General features: G+C 35.9%; 1 protein-coding gene across 6 annotated transcripts in view; it reads left to right on the top strand.

The window, feature by feature from the left end:
• KIAA1328 (KIAA1328 ortholog) overlaps positions 1 to 17,371 on the top strand; it is a 322,116-nt gene that overhangs the window by 244,462 nt on the left and 60,283 nt on the right. For all 6 annotated transcript variants that reach the window (XM_044243132.1, XM_044243129.1, XM_044243134.1 and 3 more), the window contains one exon: positions 12,564 to 12,745. In XM_044243132.1, coding sequence (XP_044099067.1) covers positions 12,564 to 12,745 — 182 coding nt within the window. The remainder of the gene's footprint in view (positions 1 to 12,563; positions 12,746 to 17,371) is intronic.

The following is a 17,371-nucleotide window of genomic DNA, read 5'->3' as shown; positions in this document are numbered from 1 at the left end:
TTTATTTGACAGACAGAGATCACAAGTAGGCAGAGAGGTAGGCAGAGAGAGAGAGAGAGGGAAGCAGGCTCCCTGCGGAGCAGAGAGCCCGATGTGGGGCTCGATCCCAGGACCCTGAGATCATGACCTGAGCCGAAGGCAGCGGCTTAACCCACTGAGCCACCCAGGCGCCCCTTAAATTTTTTATTTTTTATAAACATATATTTTTATCCCCAGTGGTACAGGTCTGTGAATCGCCAGGTTTACACACTTCACACCACTCACCAAAGCACATACCCTCCCCAATGTCCATAACCCCCTTTCTCCCAACTCCCCTCCCCCCAGCAACCCTCAGTTTGTTTTGTGAGATTAAGAGTCACTTATGGTTTGTCTCCCTCCCAATCCCATCTTGTTTCATTTAGAAGAATAAGACTTTTTACTGATGAAGGTTTCCTTATGTTTCCTTATGAGAGTTGTACAGTTTTAACTTTTACATTTAAGTCTGATTTATTTCAGATACACTCTCACGTGTAGTGTGATGTAGGGCTCAATGTTCATTTTTTTCTATACAGATACTCAGTTTTTCTAGCACCATTTGTTAAAAAAAAAGCTATTTTTTCTTCACTGAATTGTCTGATGCCTTTTCAAAAGTCAATTAGATATGTATACACACACACACACCCATTTATGGGTTTCTAGTCCATTGATCTATCATCCCATTGATAAGAATGTCCATTCTTATGTCAGTGTCATACAGTCTGTACTACTTTAGCTTTATAGTAAATTAATGAATCTTGAAGTCAGATAGTTTATGTCTTCAGCTTCACATTTCTTGTTAAAAATCCTTTTGGCTATTCTAGGTTCTTTTGTTTACATTTTAGATTGCGTTTACCAGTTTCTATTAAGGAGCTAGAAATATGATTAGATCGTTTTGGAGTAGAATTGACATCCTAAAAACATTGAATTTTCTAATCCGTGAACATGGTGTATCTCTTCATTTATTAGGGTCTTTTAAAATTTAACTCAGTAATACTATGTAGTTTTCAGTGTAACAGTCATGCACACTTTTCACTGAACTTATTGGTGGTATATAAAAAGAATATTGATTTTTTTTAATATTTACCTTTATACTATAGTCTTGATAAATGCATATATTCTAGCAGGGTTTTTGGTTTGGTTTGGTTTGGTGGCTTTTTGTTTTGTTTTGTTTTAGGGATTTGGGGGTTTTTTTTGGTAGATTCCTTGGAACTTTCAAGTTCACAGTCACATTGTCTGAATAATAGCAGCCTTTCCAAGCTTTATGCCTTTTGTTTCTTATTCTTGCCTTATTGTATTGGCTAGAACTTCCAATAAAATATTGAATAGAAGGGGTTAAAGAAGACATCCTTGCTTTGTTCTCAAGGACAGGAAATTCTGTAATTCATCAATAAATATTGTGTTAAATATCGGTTTTTGACAGACGCTCTTTATCAGATTGAAGTAAGTTCCCTTTGCTTCCTAGTTTGCTAAACATGTTTATCCGGATTTTACCATGCTTTTTCTGCATTTATTTATATAACTTTATGCTTTTACTGCTTTATTCTTCTAATGTGATGATTTACATGGATTTATTTTTGAATGTTAAGCCATCATTGCATTTTGGAAAAATACTCATTTGGCCATGATGTAGTACCTTTTTATATATTGCTGGATTTGATTTGCTAATATTTAGTTGAATATTCTTATGTCTATGTTCATGAGGGAATCTAGTTTGTAATATTCCTTTATTTTAATTACTTAATCAGTTTTTGGTATCACACGGTAACATAATAATGAGCTGAAAAGTGTTCCTTCCTATTTACTGAAAGCTTGTGTAAGACTTTTAATATTTCCATTAAATATGTTAAAATTTATAAGTGAAGCTATCTGGTCAGTTTTCTTTGTGGGAATGTTTGGTTATGAATTCCATTCCTTTAATAAATATAATGCTATTCATATTTTTTATTTCTTCTTGAGTCAGTTTTAATAAATTATATTTTTCAAGAAATGTCTGCATTTGGGGCAGAAGACTTGAATGGACATTTTCCCAAAGAAGATATCCAGATGCCTGACAGACACATGAAAAGATATTCAACATTGGGGCGCCTGGGTGGCTCAATGGGTTAAAGCCTTTGCCTTCAGCTCAGGTCGTGATCCCAGGGTTGTGGGATTGAGCCCCGCATCAGGCTCTCTGCTCAGCGGGGGGCCTGCTTCCTCCTCTCTCTCTCTCTGCCTGCCTCTCTACCTACTTGTGATCTCTGTCAAATAAATAAATAAAATCTTAAAAAAAAAAGATGCTCAACATCACTCATCTTTAGGGAAATACAAATCACACCTGTCAGAATGGCTAAAATTAATAGTATGGAGGCTCCTCAAAAAGTTAAAAATAAAACTATCTTACAACAGAGAAATCACACCACTAGGTATTTACCCAAAGGCTACAAAGGGATTCGTGCACCCTGATGTTTATAGCAGCATTATCAACAATAGCCAAACTATGGAAAGAGCCCAAGTGTCCATCGAATGATAAATGGATAAAAATGTAGTAGGTATACACGTACACACACACACACACACACACACACACACACGATGGAATATTACTCAGCCATCAAGAAGAATGAAAGCTTGCCATTTGCAACAACTTGGAGCTAGACTGTATTATGCTAAGAGAAATAAGTCAGTCTGTCAGAGAAAGACAAATACCATATGATTTCACTCACATGTGGATTTTAGAAAACAAAACAGATGAACATATGAGAAGGGGAAAAAAGAGAGAGGGGGGAAGCAAGCCACAAGAGACTCTTAATATTAGCGAACAGACTGAGGGTTGATGGAGGGAAGTGGGTGGGGATGGGCTAAATGGGTGATGTGCATTAAGGAGGGCACTTGTGGTAAACACTAGATGTTGTATGTAAATGATGAATCTCTAAATTCTACTCCTGAAACCACTATTAGATTAGATTGTTACACTCCTGTAAACATTACACTATATACACTATATCTATATCTATATATATAGTATTAATATAAAATAATATTATATATATTATCTATTACACTATGTGTTAACTAACTAGAATTTAAATAAAAATTTGGAGGGAAAATCTGCATTTTTTTTGGAGTTCTTTTTTTTTTTAAAGATTTTATTTATTTGTCAGAGAGAGGGAGAGAGAGCGAGCACAGGCAGACAGAGAGGCAGGCAGAGGCAGAGGGAGAAGCAGGCTCCCTGCCGAGCAAGGAGCCCGATGTGGGACTCGATCCCAGGACACTGGGATCATGACCTGAGCCAAAGGCAGCTGCTTAACCAACTGAGCCACCCAGGCATCCCGGAAAATATGCATTTTATCACATTTCAGTTATTGAAGATAATGGCATTGTTACTCATGATTATCCTTAATATTTTTCTACTATCATTAGAATCTATAGTGATATCTCCTTTCTGATTTTTAACATTCATAAATTGAGTTTTTTTCTTTTTTATAGTTTGTCTTGGTAGAGAGTTATCAGTTTTATTAATATTTATAAAGGGCCCACCTTTGTGTTTCTTCTATTTGTCTATTTCATGATCTTCTACTCTTGTTTTCTTTCTCCTACTTACTTTATATTTAGTTTGCTCTTCTTTTTCTAGCTTTGTAAAATGTCTTATTATATCAATGATCTTAAACTTTTCCTATTTAATATAGGCATTTAAGTTATTTTCCCTCTAGTATCTTCTGTATCCCTCAAGTCTTGATAAGTTATATTTTCATTACCATTCATTTCAAAATATTTACTAATTTCACTTGTAATTTTCTTAACCTATGGATTGTTTAGAAGCATGTTACATAACTTTCAGATTCTTGAGATTTTTCTAGATGTCTCAGCTTTTATTTTTAACTCCATTGTGGTCAGATTCCATACTCTGTAAGCTTTCATTGTTTTGTAATATATTGAAATTTATTTTATGGTTCAACATACTTAGCTTGGTCAATAGTCCATGTGTATTTTCTTAAAATGTATGTTCTGTGAGTGCCTGGGTGGCTTAGTCAGTTAAGCATCCAATTCTTGATATCAACTCAGGTCTTGATCTTGGGGTCATGACTTCAAGCCCTGTGTTGGGCATGGAGCCTACTTAAAAAAAGAAAATGTATAATCTGCTGTGGAGTATAATATTCTGTACATGTCAGTTAAGTCAAATTGGTTCATAATGTTCAATTCTTCTTTAGCCTACTGAATTTTTATCTTTTTTCCATCAATTGATAATAAAAGGACATTAAAATCTCCCAATATGATTGTGATTTTCTCTTCTTTTTCCCTTGTCTTACCAAATTTACTATATGTATTTTGAAATACTATTTTAGATGCATATATAGTTAGGATTGTTTTGTGTGTCTGATGATTTTCCACTTTAATCACAATGGCATATTTCTCTTTATTTTTTATTGACTATTCTATTTGATATTATATAACTATTCCAATTTTCCACGTGTGCTATTTACATAGCACATCTCTTTCCATTCATCCTTTTATGTCAGTTTATTTATTCTTTCATATTTAAATTGTGACTCTTAAAGTACATATGGTTTAGGTTCTCCATTTTTCTCTCTAGTCTAATAATCTCTTCTATTTACTTGAGTGTTTAATTCATTTGAATTTAATTTAATAACACTGTCATATTTAGATATAGCATTTTGCTTTTTATTCTTCCTTTCTATTCATCCCATCTTTTCTTTGTTCCTCTATTTCTCCTTTTCTGTTTGTTTGTTTTGTTTTGTTTTGTTTTTGAGGTCATTAGGGGGAAAAATGAATTTTTTTCCATTTTCTTTTTTAATTCCTCTATTATTTCTTTGTTATCTCTTTTTAAATTTTCTTTAGTGAATTCTATAGGGACTGTAGTATGTTTCCTTAATTTATTGAAGTCTACGTGGCACTAATATTGTGCCACTTTATGTGGAATGTAAGAACTTTTCTATTGCATAGCTTATTTACTTATTCTTTGCAATATTATTGTCATAAACATTACAGCTTAGTGCACTATAAATCCCATAATACAGTGTTATCTTTTTGCTTTAAACAATGAGAGAAACATAAGAATATATAGACTTTTAGGGCCGCCTAGGTGGCTGAGTGGGTTAAGCATCTGACTCTTGGTTTCAGCTCAAGTCACGATCTTGTGGTTGTGAGATGGAGCCCCACATAAGGCTCTGCACTCAGTGTGGAATCTCCTCCAAATTCTCTCTCCCTCTCCCCCTCCATCATTCTGTCTCTCTAAATAAAAATAAAATCTTTTTAGAAAAAGAATCCTTTTATATTTATTCACCTATATACTATTTCCAATGCTTGCATTGCTTTCTGTAGATCCAGGTTTCCATCTTGGTCATTTTTCTCCAGCTTGAAAAACATTTTAATATTTCTTGTACTGCCAGTCTACTGACAACAGATTTTCTCTTTTTTGTTTATCTGAAAATGTTATTTCTCCTTCATGTTGCTTTTTTTTTTTTTTTAGTCTGTTTATTTTTGAGAGAAAGAGTGTGTGAGAAGTGGGGGAGGGACAGAGGGAGAGGAGAGAGAGAATCCCAAGCAGACTCCATGCTCAGTTCAGGGCAGAGCCCAATGCGGGCAGGGCAGGGCAGAGCTCAATCTCATGATAGTGAGATCATGATCTGAGCCAAAACCAAGAGTCAGAGGCGTAACCAACTGAGCCACCCAGGCACCCCTATTTCTTCTTCATTTTTGAAGGATATTTTCATGAGATGCAGAATTATGGGATGACAGGGTTTGTTTGGTTTTTTCCAGTACTTCAAAGATACTGTTCTACTTCCTCTTGCCTTCCTTGTTCTGATAAGAAGTTACTGTCAATATCACTATTCTTCTTTATGTAATAGACATGTTTATCTAGTTGCTTTAAAGATTTTCTTTATCTTTGGTTTTCAACAGTTTGACTGTAATCTATAGGTCAACATTTGTCATCAAATTTGGGAAATATTCTGTCCATTATTTCTTTAAAATATATTTTTTCAAAATGTTTTTTATTTCATTCTCAGTCTCTTTCTGCAGCCTCACTTATGTTTGTTAGACAGCTTAATACTGTCTATAAGCTCCTTGAGACTCTGATCATCTATCTTCAACATTTTTTTTCTCTGTGTTCTTCAAAGTGGGTCATTTCTATTGATTCTTGGATCTTTCATCTCCTTTTTTCTAGTTTTTATTATAATTTATATAATAAATTATAATAAATTTACATAATTTATTATAATAAATTATAATAATGATTATATTATATTTATATAATATTATAATTTATATAATTTATAATTTATATAATAAATTATAATTTATTATAATTATAATTTTTAGCTCTATATTTTTCATCTGGGTCTTTTCTAGACTCTCTCTCTCTCTGCTATTACTGCCTGTCTTTTCACTCATTAAGACCATGTTTTCCTTTATATCCATCAACATTTTTTTAATTTTATTTTATGTTTCAGTGTTCCAAGATTCATTGTTTATACACCACACCCAGTGCTCCATGCAATATGTGCCCTCCTTAATACTCACCACCAGGCTCACCCAACTCCTAACCCCCTTCCCTTCCAAAACCCTCAGTTTGTTTCTCAGAGTCCACAGTCTCTCATCGTTCATCTCCCCATCCAATTTCCCCCAATTCACTTTTCCATTCCTTCTCCTAATGTCCTCCACGTTATTCCTTATGCTCCACAAGTAAGTTAAACCATATGATAATTGACTTTCTCTGCTTGACTTATTTCACTCAGCATAATCTCCTCCAGTCCTGTCCATGTTGATACAAAAGATGGGTATTCATCCTTTCTGATGGAGGGGTAATATTCCATTTTATATATAGACCATATCTTCTGTATTTGTATGTCTGTTGAAGGGCATCTTGGCTCCTTCCCTAGTTTGGTGATTGTGGCCATTGATGCTATGAACATTGGGGTAATTATGGCCACATCAAAAAATGGGCAAAAGACATCAACATATTTATAATAGCTGATTTAAATGAAGTTTTTGTCTGTGCAAATCCAACATCTGGGCCATCTTTTGGTGAATTTTAAGTGATTGATTTGTTTTCCCCTTCACAGTGGGTCACACTCTCTATCTTTCTTGTGTTTGGCAATTTGAATTATATCCTATATATTATGGATGATGCATTTAGAGAAGTGGATTTTATTATCATTCTCTGAAGGTTGTTGATTTTTGTTCTTCTCAGCAACTTAATTACTTGCTAGTCACCTTGAACTGGGATAGGTTTGGATATATGCTTTGTGAGGGCAAATCTCTGGAAAGTCCCATGAGTTTTCCAAGCCCCTCTAAATTGGTAAGACTCAGTGTCTTTCTCCCTATGTATTTTGTCGTAGCTTGGTTTTAAGCTTTGTTAGAGGTTCATAATAAACATTTGTCTAGGTTGTAAACCTTTTGGTGTCTCAGCTAAAGTCCAGGACAGTAACATACCTCTTCATTCTTTGCCAGAACTCCTAATTTCTCCCAGCATTGTCCAATTTGCAGTACTTCCATATTTCTATTCTGCTTTCAATTTTCTAGCGCCCACTCTTAAGTAAGTCTTGCAGTGGAAAAGAAAACAAGAAATAGAGAAAATCTACAAGCTAAAAGTTGATGCTTTGAAAATATATGTAAAATTTGTAAGCCTTTTCAAGATTATCAACCTATTATAGAAAGAGAAAAAAATTACAGTATCAGGAATGAAAAAGAATCTATGTCACCAGAGAGTCTAACAATATTTTTTTAAGTAATAAAGGGATATTATGAACAATCTCTCATAGGTACATTTGATAACCTAAATGATATGAAGTCCTTGGAATTGACAATATACCAAAATTGTTACCCCAAAAATTAGGAAGTCTGAATAGCCTTATTCCTGTTGAGGGGATTTAATTTTTAATTAACAAATTTCCTACAAATAAAACTAGACTTGTGAATTTTACCCAACATCTAAAGAAGAAATAATATCAATCTTACACAGTTTCTTTCAGAGGCTAGTGTAGGGTTTCTCAGCCTTGGCACTATTGACATTTCAAATCACACAATAATATTTTGTTGGGGAGTTCTGTGTATTGCAAGTTGTTTAACAGCATCCCTGTCTTCACCCATTAGATGTCAGTAGCATCCCACCCCCACTTTGTGACAATCAAAAACCTCTGCAGACATTGCTAAATATCCTCTAGGTAACAAAATGTCCTCTAGAGAACTATTGGACTAGAGGAACAAAGAACTTACCCAACTCCTTTTGTGAGACCTAAACCAGGTAAAAGCATTAGAAGAAAAGAAAATGGCAAAGTGATCTCCCTCATGAACATAAATGCAAAACAAAAAAGTTCCTTAACAAAATACTAGCAAATTAAGTCCAGGAATATATGAAAAGGATAATCCAGTTTAATCAAGTACAGTTTATAGCAGGAGAGCAAAATTGTTTTAACATTTGAAAATCAATGTGATCTGCCATATTGACATAATAAAAGAAATCCAGTATCTCAAATAGATGCATAAAAAGCATTTAACATACCTCTTCCATTGCTCATACATTATAAGGAGAAGAAAATGGCCTGTCATTAAACTAGAAAGATGATAGAGGATATGGACAAAGATCACCTCTTTAGTGATGAACACTTTTAGGAATAAGGAAAGAATGTCCATACTTAGTACTTATATTTACATTGTACTGGAGGTCCTAGCTAGTGTGATCAGGCATAAAAAAATATTAGAAAGAAAAACGTAAAACTGTCTTTATTCTCAAATAGCATGACTGTAGACGTGGAAATATCCTAAAGAACCTACAGAAACAAGTACTAGAATTATTAAGTGGATTTAACATACTCACAGGATTCGAGTTAAAGTTCAACATACAAAAATCAATTTTATTTCTAAATAATACAATTAGCTGTCATATAGCAATAGAAAACAACAATTAGAATAGAAAATTTGCAGCAACATAAAAAGTCATCAAATACCTGGGAATAACTTAACAAGAAATGGACAAAATTTCTACATTGATCACTATAAAATACTGCTGAGATAAATTCAAGAAAACTTAATAAATGGGCAGAAAGATATACCATGTTCTTAAATTGGAAAACTCAATATTGTGAAGATACAAATTTTTTCTGAATTGAAGATTAGATTCAATGCAATTTCAGTCAAAATACCAGCTACTAATATAGAAATTGGCAAACATTCTAAAGTTTATATGGAAATATGAAGGGCCTAGAATAGCAAAAACAGTCTTTGCTATTTTAGAAGAGTGAATTGAAAAACTTGTGAACCTAAGTTTTGGTATATTAACTAAAGTTATACAATCAAGACAGGTTGTTATTCACATTAACATAGATAAATAGGTCAGTGGAACAGAATAGAGTCTAGAAATAGACCCAAACAGTCATATGTTCAATTTCTTTTTGACAAAGGTATCAAGCAAGTCTATGGAAAAAGTATCAAGCATAAAAAAATAATACTGGATATACTAGATATAGATATGGGGAAAAATGAACCTTGAGTCCTACTTCGCATCATACCCCAAAACTAATGGAGCTTGATCCACAGAAGAGGGCACCTTGGCACAGAATATCGGAGCTTGTGTGGGGTGGGGAGTACTTTCCTCCTGGGGACCTTATTGGTGTTGGAGCTTGAACGTTGACCAGTATACTTCACCCTCCCAATGAAATCCTAACCCAGGATCAAGCTCTCAGGCTGCTTTCTCTAGTTTTACATCTATAACACCTGAGTCTTGACACAAATTTATGATTTCTAATCATTAGGCCTTAAACTTTGCAGGATAGTTTTTTCCTTGTTCTTGGTTATTTTTATCTTGAATTCCCTCAATACAAATTCCAGATCTTCACTTCTCTCCTCAATTCCCACTTCTTTCACTCACAAGAATGAATTTACCTCCTGCTTCACTGAGAACACTAAAAGTGAAGTATGTACTTCCTCAACTCTGTCTCAACCCCACCACCGTTAAGTCAGCCAGCCAAGTACCAAAACACTATAGAATTATTGATCCAAATGCTTTCTTGAAATATCTTCCCAAATGTTTTATAAGTAACTCAGCCTACATTTAATTTCTCCCACATCCCCAATCTTTCCTCTCTGTATTGCTTATGCCCCCATAATTCTGCCAGTCCTTCTCACTACCTTTTCCCTTCATTTTTCACAAATACTCGTCAACTCCTCCTGCTTTTAAATCCTAAATATGGTTTTTAAACCATCTCTCTTCATTTCATATGACTGCTTCTCCATCCCAACCCTCTATCATAGTGTTTTTTTATTGATTCTTCTATTGAATATTTGCCTTCAGTTTTCCCATTACAAATAATCCTGCAATGACTGTCCTTGAACAAATATCCTCCTGTTGTTGTTAATGTAATTCCATATGATAACTTCTTAAAAGCAGAATTATTAAGAGGCAAGTGCATAAAATGCTCTACCAATTTGCAGTTCCTCCTGTAATGTATTAGAGTGTTCTTGTCCCTGCCCCCTCACTGACCCTGAGTATTACACTCCCCCCTTAAGGGAGGAATTTCTGGTTTTAGGTTTAGGTCTTGATTTTTAATGGAAAGTCTGATCGTGTTTGTAATCCTAGGAAAGAATCCAATTGAGAGGAGGAGTTTGTAAATTATAAGAAAAGGAGATAACTGACAGGCTCTAGTCACAGAGGGTGTAGGTCAGTGATACCAAGAATATGAATAAAAGGTGTGATTTTCTTCTGAGACACTAACAGAGGGATAGTAGATAGGTAAAGATGGAAATAAATGCAAAGGATATAAGAAAATTTTTGTAGTCATCTTTATTTTAAAGAAATTAGAAGCCAAGTCCCCTGTTGAGATAGAGGATCTGGTTTATTTGAGAGAGTTTGCAGGAGCACAAGCACTCTCTCTTTCAAATACATAAAATCTTTAAAAAAAGAAAAAGAACAAGCAGAGATGGGGGCACCTGGGTAGCTCAGTCAATTAAGTGTCTGACTCTTGATTTGTACTCAGGTTGTGATCTCAGGGTTGTGGGATCGATGGAGCCCCACTGCAGGATCCACGCTTGGTGGGGAGTCTGCTTGGGATTCTTTCTTTCCCTAACCATTTCTCCCTCCTCTGCCCCTCCCCAGCACCCCCCTAATTCATGCATGCTGTCTCGAAAGAGAGAGAGAAAGCAGGAAAGAGAGAGAGAGGAAGGAAGAAAAGAAAAGAGAAAAGAAAAAAAAAAAAGAAAAGGCAGAGTTGTAGTCCTTGGATTTACCTACATCTGGAGCTTCTAGTTTAAAGTAAAATTATCTTACATTCACAGTGAGGTAGTTTTATTCTCTTCCTTTTCCTTTCCCATGAATAGAAGTTTTATGAGCTAAGATATACATCCACTGGTTAATCCACATGGGTAAGTGATCCCTAACTTCTGGTATTAAAAAAAAAAATTTTTAAGAGTATAAATTTAATATACTGCATTATGCCCATATAAAGCCCTACCACTAGTAGCTATTGTTTCTTTATATCACTCCAAACATAAACCCATTTAATGTCTTGATTTTTATTAGTAAATTATGATATGAGCAAACATTATTAAAAATTCTGATCAACATAAACTAGAAGCCCAATGACTTGGGTGGGTTTACATGATTTGAATCCTGGTCAAGAGCCCTGAGATTAGCAATGGATCCAGTAATACTCTGTCAACTTATTCAACTTATATACTTACATTCTTATATTCAGCTTCTGGAGTTCAAATACCTTAATATTTAGACTCTACTTTTTGATTAAATGTCTTCTTTTTTTTTTCCCCACTTTAACTCTTACATAGTTTTTGGGCATGGGGAAGACAAAACCAAAGCTTCATGAGTCTGTGGTGAATTTAAGTGTAAAGGAAGAGGCTGGTAGAATAGTAAAGAATATATATCATTGGGACACTTCTCCCTAAAAAATAAAATGTTACAAGAGGAAATGTGTTAATGGTGGGAACACAGTTTATTAGAGAGAAAAACATATGCACAAGTGTTTATTTTCATTAAAATTCCTTTTACTCCATACTTGCCTTGTTGACTTTGTAATGAACTTATGTGAGGACAGAGACCAGCTATTCCACATGCACCATTGTACTGCTCTGCACATACTCTGGGCACATAATAAATACTGTAACAATTAAAAATGAGAAACACAAATGCATTTTGAAGCAAATTGGTGATATTTTAATCCCTACTGTTCAATTTTAGTACTTGGAAACATTTTAGTTATGCAAGTCTTGTTTTAGCGTACTTTTTATTTCTACAGATATTCTGGTTCTTAGTCATACTCTGTGGCTTTATTAGCAGTTTCATGGGTCTGAGTCTCATTTCCCCAACTCCAAATATAAGCTTTTTGAGGATAAAGACCATTTCTTCTCTAAAATTATTGTGGCAAGATACAAAATAGACCTTCAGTAAATTATTCAAATTATACTTCAATAAAAAATAAGAAAAAGAAGTTCTTGCTGCCGTGAATTGCATTTCAACTCATGCTGAATTTATATGCCTTTATATGATCATGTACCCCCGTCTATGCTCTCTACAGCTCATTCATGTTTATTCTTTTCAGTTTATTGAAGTCAAAATGTGATGGCTGGCTGCTGGGAGCATCATCATCCATCAAAAAACACCAAGAGTCCACTAACAGTGGTGAGAATAGAAAAGAGAAGAAGACAGTTGGGTTTCAATCACATACAGAAGATGATACCCTATGGACATGTCAAAAGAAAGATACATATCGACCCCAAAGAGGTAAGTTTAGCATTTATATGTAGCAAAAGGAGAAGCTGTTCTGGGGCCAGTTCTTGCTGGTGGGTGCTAGCCATGAACTCCAGATGACTTTTATCACCCTGAACAAGAGGTAAGTCTATTACCAATTGACCTGTGTCTGCAAGGCCACAGGTAGCACATCTGCTACCTCACTGAATCACATGCGCCTTTCTCTTAGAATACTCTTATAAGCAACTGTCCAATCTGTCCCTCTTTGCAAACTGTAAGGCTGATTTAACAGTAAGTATGGTTATAGGCATAAAATAATGTTCAAAATGAGTAAAGAGGACCGGAAATTAAATGTAAATTTCTGCTGGGAGTGTAAATTCTAACAACTATAGTTAATCCTCGATTAACTAGAAATATGGAAAGGGTGAAGGAGAGGTCATAGACAATTCTACATTGTAACTGAAATGAAATTTCATAAGTCTGAAACATATATTGCCTAGCAGTTTTTTAAATGCCAGTAATTCTTCCTACTTTAGATGTCACAGATTTTTTTTTTAAAGATTTTATTTTTAAGTAAACTCTATACCCAACATGGGGCTTGAACTCACCACCTCAAGATCAAGTCACACACTCTACCAGCTGAGCCAGCTAGGCACCCAAATGTCACAGATATTTTAAAAGAAATCAATAATAAAATAACAAATTGTTGAGCGAAGTGGTCAAAATTTAATTGTGTTTCCTCATTGTTTCTGGAATGGCTTATGGCTTCACCTCTCCTGAATTATCAAGAGAAGGACTTCCCAGCAGAAGCAGCCAGTCCAAGCTTCCTTGTGCAGAGATGTGCAGGCAAGAGAGGGCCCCAACAAGTCTGGGAGCCCCCTCTGCTCATACCTTTTCCCCAAATATCTCTCCTACCTGCTCACAACCATTAACCCTGGCTTCCTTCTTTTTTGTTTTTTAATTTATATTTTAGGTAATTAATGCGCAGTGCAGTACAATTCATCAGTTCCATACAACATGTGGTGCTCATCACAAGTGCCCTCCTTTCATGCCCATCAGCCATCCAGCCCATCCCTCTGCCTGTCTCCCTCCATCACCCCCATTTGTTCTCTCTCCTTAGGAGTCACTTAATAGCTTGTTTACTCTCTTCTTTACCCCCCATATGTTTGTCTGTTTTCTTTCTTAAATTCCACACATGAGTGAGACGATGTGATATTTGTCTTACTCTGACTGACTGACTTCACTTTGCATAACATCCTCTAGTTCCATCCACATAGCTACCTCTATTTTTTACTGGACTGGCACCTGCCCCACTCTGGTACTAAGCAACCAACTTTCCATAATCTCCCTGGCCACTTATATTCATTTGTTTGAAAAATGGGCAGCAGTTTAATAGAAGACCTTGTATACCACTCTCATCACCTTTGTCATGATTTTTAGTTTTAACTATGATTAATCTACAAGTTGTTTAATCTTTTTCCAAATAACTGAGAGATGATAATTAGTCCAAGATTCAGAAAAGGAACTATCCACATCTTGAAAAGCAAGTACTTTTTTTTTTTTTACATAAGGCAGAAGTTCTGCAGACTTCCATTGCATTAGAACGACTTAGAACAACTTTTGTCTTTGTAGACTCTGCTTCCAGAAACAAAAATGAGATTGAGGGGACTTCATCTCTGAGATAGAATCTTCTTTATTTTCTCTGTGAGTCCTTGAGAGATGGGAAACTTGTATTCTCTTCTTAGTCACTGCACTTTGGAGAATAGAGAACCAGTCAAAACTGGTGTGTGTGGTGGTTAACCTGCAAGTCTTAACATAGTTTTCTGTTAACTTGTCAACAAATTTGTGTTGTGTGCCAGCACGAAAATAAAATGGCAAAATGAGAAAAATGGAGTGTAATAGCAAAGGAACAAATGACTTGTGTTATTGGTTAAGACCACAGCCGCATTAGAAGGCTGCAGTTGAAAAGGCACTTTGAGAAAGGTACCATCAGGCCAGCCCTTACAGTGGTGGAGGTTAATCTCTCCCGGGCCCAGCTACGGAAGCTATAAGCCTGGAAAGGGCTTGTGTCCAAAAAAAATCAATTTCTAATTTGAAACAAAATCATTTTTGACTAACAGGGGTTCAGAACCCATTACTTTTTGCTGTATAGTCTGCTGACATTTCAGCACTTTCTGTTGTGCACAATGAATCCTAATAGTCATTTTATAATGTTGCTATACCAATCAATTTAACCAAGACAAAGCTGTTACAATTCTGCAAAGTTTTCAGGAACAGTTTTCACTCACGGTTTTATTTTTTTTGTTAGCTTTTTTCCTTTGTGTGTGTGGGAGGGTGGGGGGGAGGTTGTTTTGTTGCAGTGGAAAAAAAATAAACTTTCTCATTTTTTTAAGAGAGTTTTGTTTTAAGGTGTTCACAGGAATTAACTTTTTTTTTTTTCTACTTACAAGATTATCATGTAAGGAGTGTCTGGGTGGTTCAGTCAGTTAAGTGTCCAACTCTCCAAGTCAGCTTGGGTCATGATCTCAGACTCATGAGATCAAGCCCCCAGTCAAGCCCTGCACTGAGCATGGAGCCTGCTTAAGATTTTCTCTCTCTTCTCCCTCTCTCCTGTGACCCTCCCTGTCCCATTCATGCACATGCACTCTATCTCTCTCTTTAAAAAAAAAAAAGAGGATCGTCATGTATTTTTCTCTTTTTTTTCTGATATTTCTCTTTTATTCTGATATGGAGCCATTGCCAAATTACAGTATAGCTGATCATTGAGGAGCTGCAGCTGCCCGTCTGAGTCCTTCTGCTCGTGGCAGTGCCGGTATGAGCAGATCACACAACAGAGCAGTTACAACAGCGGCCTCTCCAGTGGCGCACAGCCGGATGGGAGACCGGCTTTACAAGTGTGTTGCAAGAGGTTTGGACACCCTGTCTAATGTAAGACCGGTAACCTATCACTAATTGCCTCAGTCACACTGCTTGGTTTAGTGGCTCCTTAATTGCTTTCCCTTCTTTAGTGTGTCTAAATTTTTTAACCTACTTTTCTTCTTTGTTTCTTTTGTTGTCTTTAATCATTAAGTACCACGTAGGATGTTTACTGCAGGACCATTAATCTTTATTATCCATTTCTTATTTCTCTACCTTTTCTGTCCTCCTCACCATTCTGTCAACTTTATTGATACTAAATATATAAGGAAAGACCTGACTCTTAAGAAAAGACCTTTGCAGTGGCGGGCGCGGCAGGGAGTGGAGGGGAGGGATAGTGTGGCTGGGGGATGGACATTGGGGAGGGTATGTGCTATGGTGGGTGCTGTGAATTGTGTGAGACTGATGACTCACAGACCCATACCCCTGAAGCAGATAATACATTATGTGTTAATTTAAAAAAGAAAGAAAGAAAGAAAGAAACAACCTTGAGATCACAACAACGTGTACAGTTTTGTCAGAATCATGCTTAAAATATAATTTGTTTTTCAATCATCAGTGCTTGGTATATTCTATTTTAGTTGCCTTTATTGAGCTATGTGGAACCAGGAGACATTACTTAGGAAAATCTAAACTTGAGTCAAGAACTTTTAAGCCAAAGGCACAAATCTGGAAACACAACACTGTTCATTCCTTTTTTCCTCCCTACTCAGCGGTGGTTGTTTTTTTGTTTTTATTTCCCTCTCCCAGCTTGCCTCCAACCACCCTTTTCTTATCAATCACCGATTCCCTTTCATAAGAACCCTCCAAGCTAAGGGCATTTTTTTTCTCTGTGATGCTGACAGGCTAGCAGAGGCCGTGAGGCCACTGAGCAGACATGTTCCAGAATCGAAATGTTAGACCTCAGGACTTGGCATTGTCTATTTCTTTTTTTTTTTTTTTAAAGATTTTATTTATTTATTTGAGAGAGAGAGACAGTGAGAGAGAGCATGAGCGAGGAGAAGGTCAGAGAGCGAAGCAGACTCCCCATGGAGCTGGGAGCCTGATGCGGGACTCGATCCCGGGACTCCAGGATCACGCCCTGAGCCGAAGGCAGTCGTCCAACCAACTGAGCCACCCAGGCGTCCCTGGCATTGTCTATTTCTAAGCGAGGTTGCAAAGCCATCCCAAAGCTCCCTGCTACAGTTAGAGCTATGCCTGTTTGTTCCTTCTCCATGGATCTTGAGTCTTCTTAAAACTTCAAGAGAGGCTAAACCTAAAGTAATTTGGATTTAACTGATGGCATTGACCATGCCCCCCATTTTGTCTTTGGGCTTTTCTCGGCTATATAATATACAGCAGCTATCACTGGTTGACGGCCCCTGAGGAGCTCCGAAACACATTTTTCTTTTACTAGAAGAGGATTATTATAGACTCATCTGAAATGAGAAATAATCTTGAAACTCCTAGTTGTTCCTCTAAATAAGTGCTTGCAATGTTACGAATGTTCTTTGTAGTCCATGATGGATTAATATAGGTGACGATGTTAAAGAAATAAACAAGTTGGAGTATCCAAAGTTTAGAAGGCAGTTCCACTTTGCCTCTAAAGAACACTTATTTGTTTCTTTTATTATTAATATCATAATCATTGTTGTATGTTTAATCATTAGGAAAGGTATCACAAGATATTACTTCTGATTTTGAGAATGCTGAGCTAAAAGATTTATTAAAAGTTGATGCCTTTATCAACAGAACACAGAAGAA

The sequence above is a fragment of the Neovison vison genome, chromosome 3 (genome assembly GCF_020171115.1).
Source record: "Neovison vison isolate M4711 chromosome 3, ASM_NN_V1, whole genome shotgun sequence".
Lineage (NCBI taxonomy): Eukaryota > Metazoa > Chordata > Mammalia > Carnivora > Mustelidae > Neogale > Neogale vison.
Note: the sequence above shows the minus strand (reverse complement) of the source record. Positions and strands in the feature narration are given on the sequence as shown.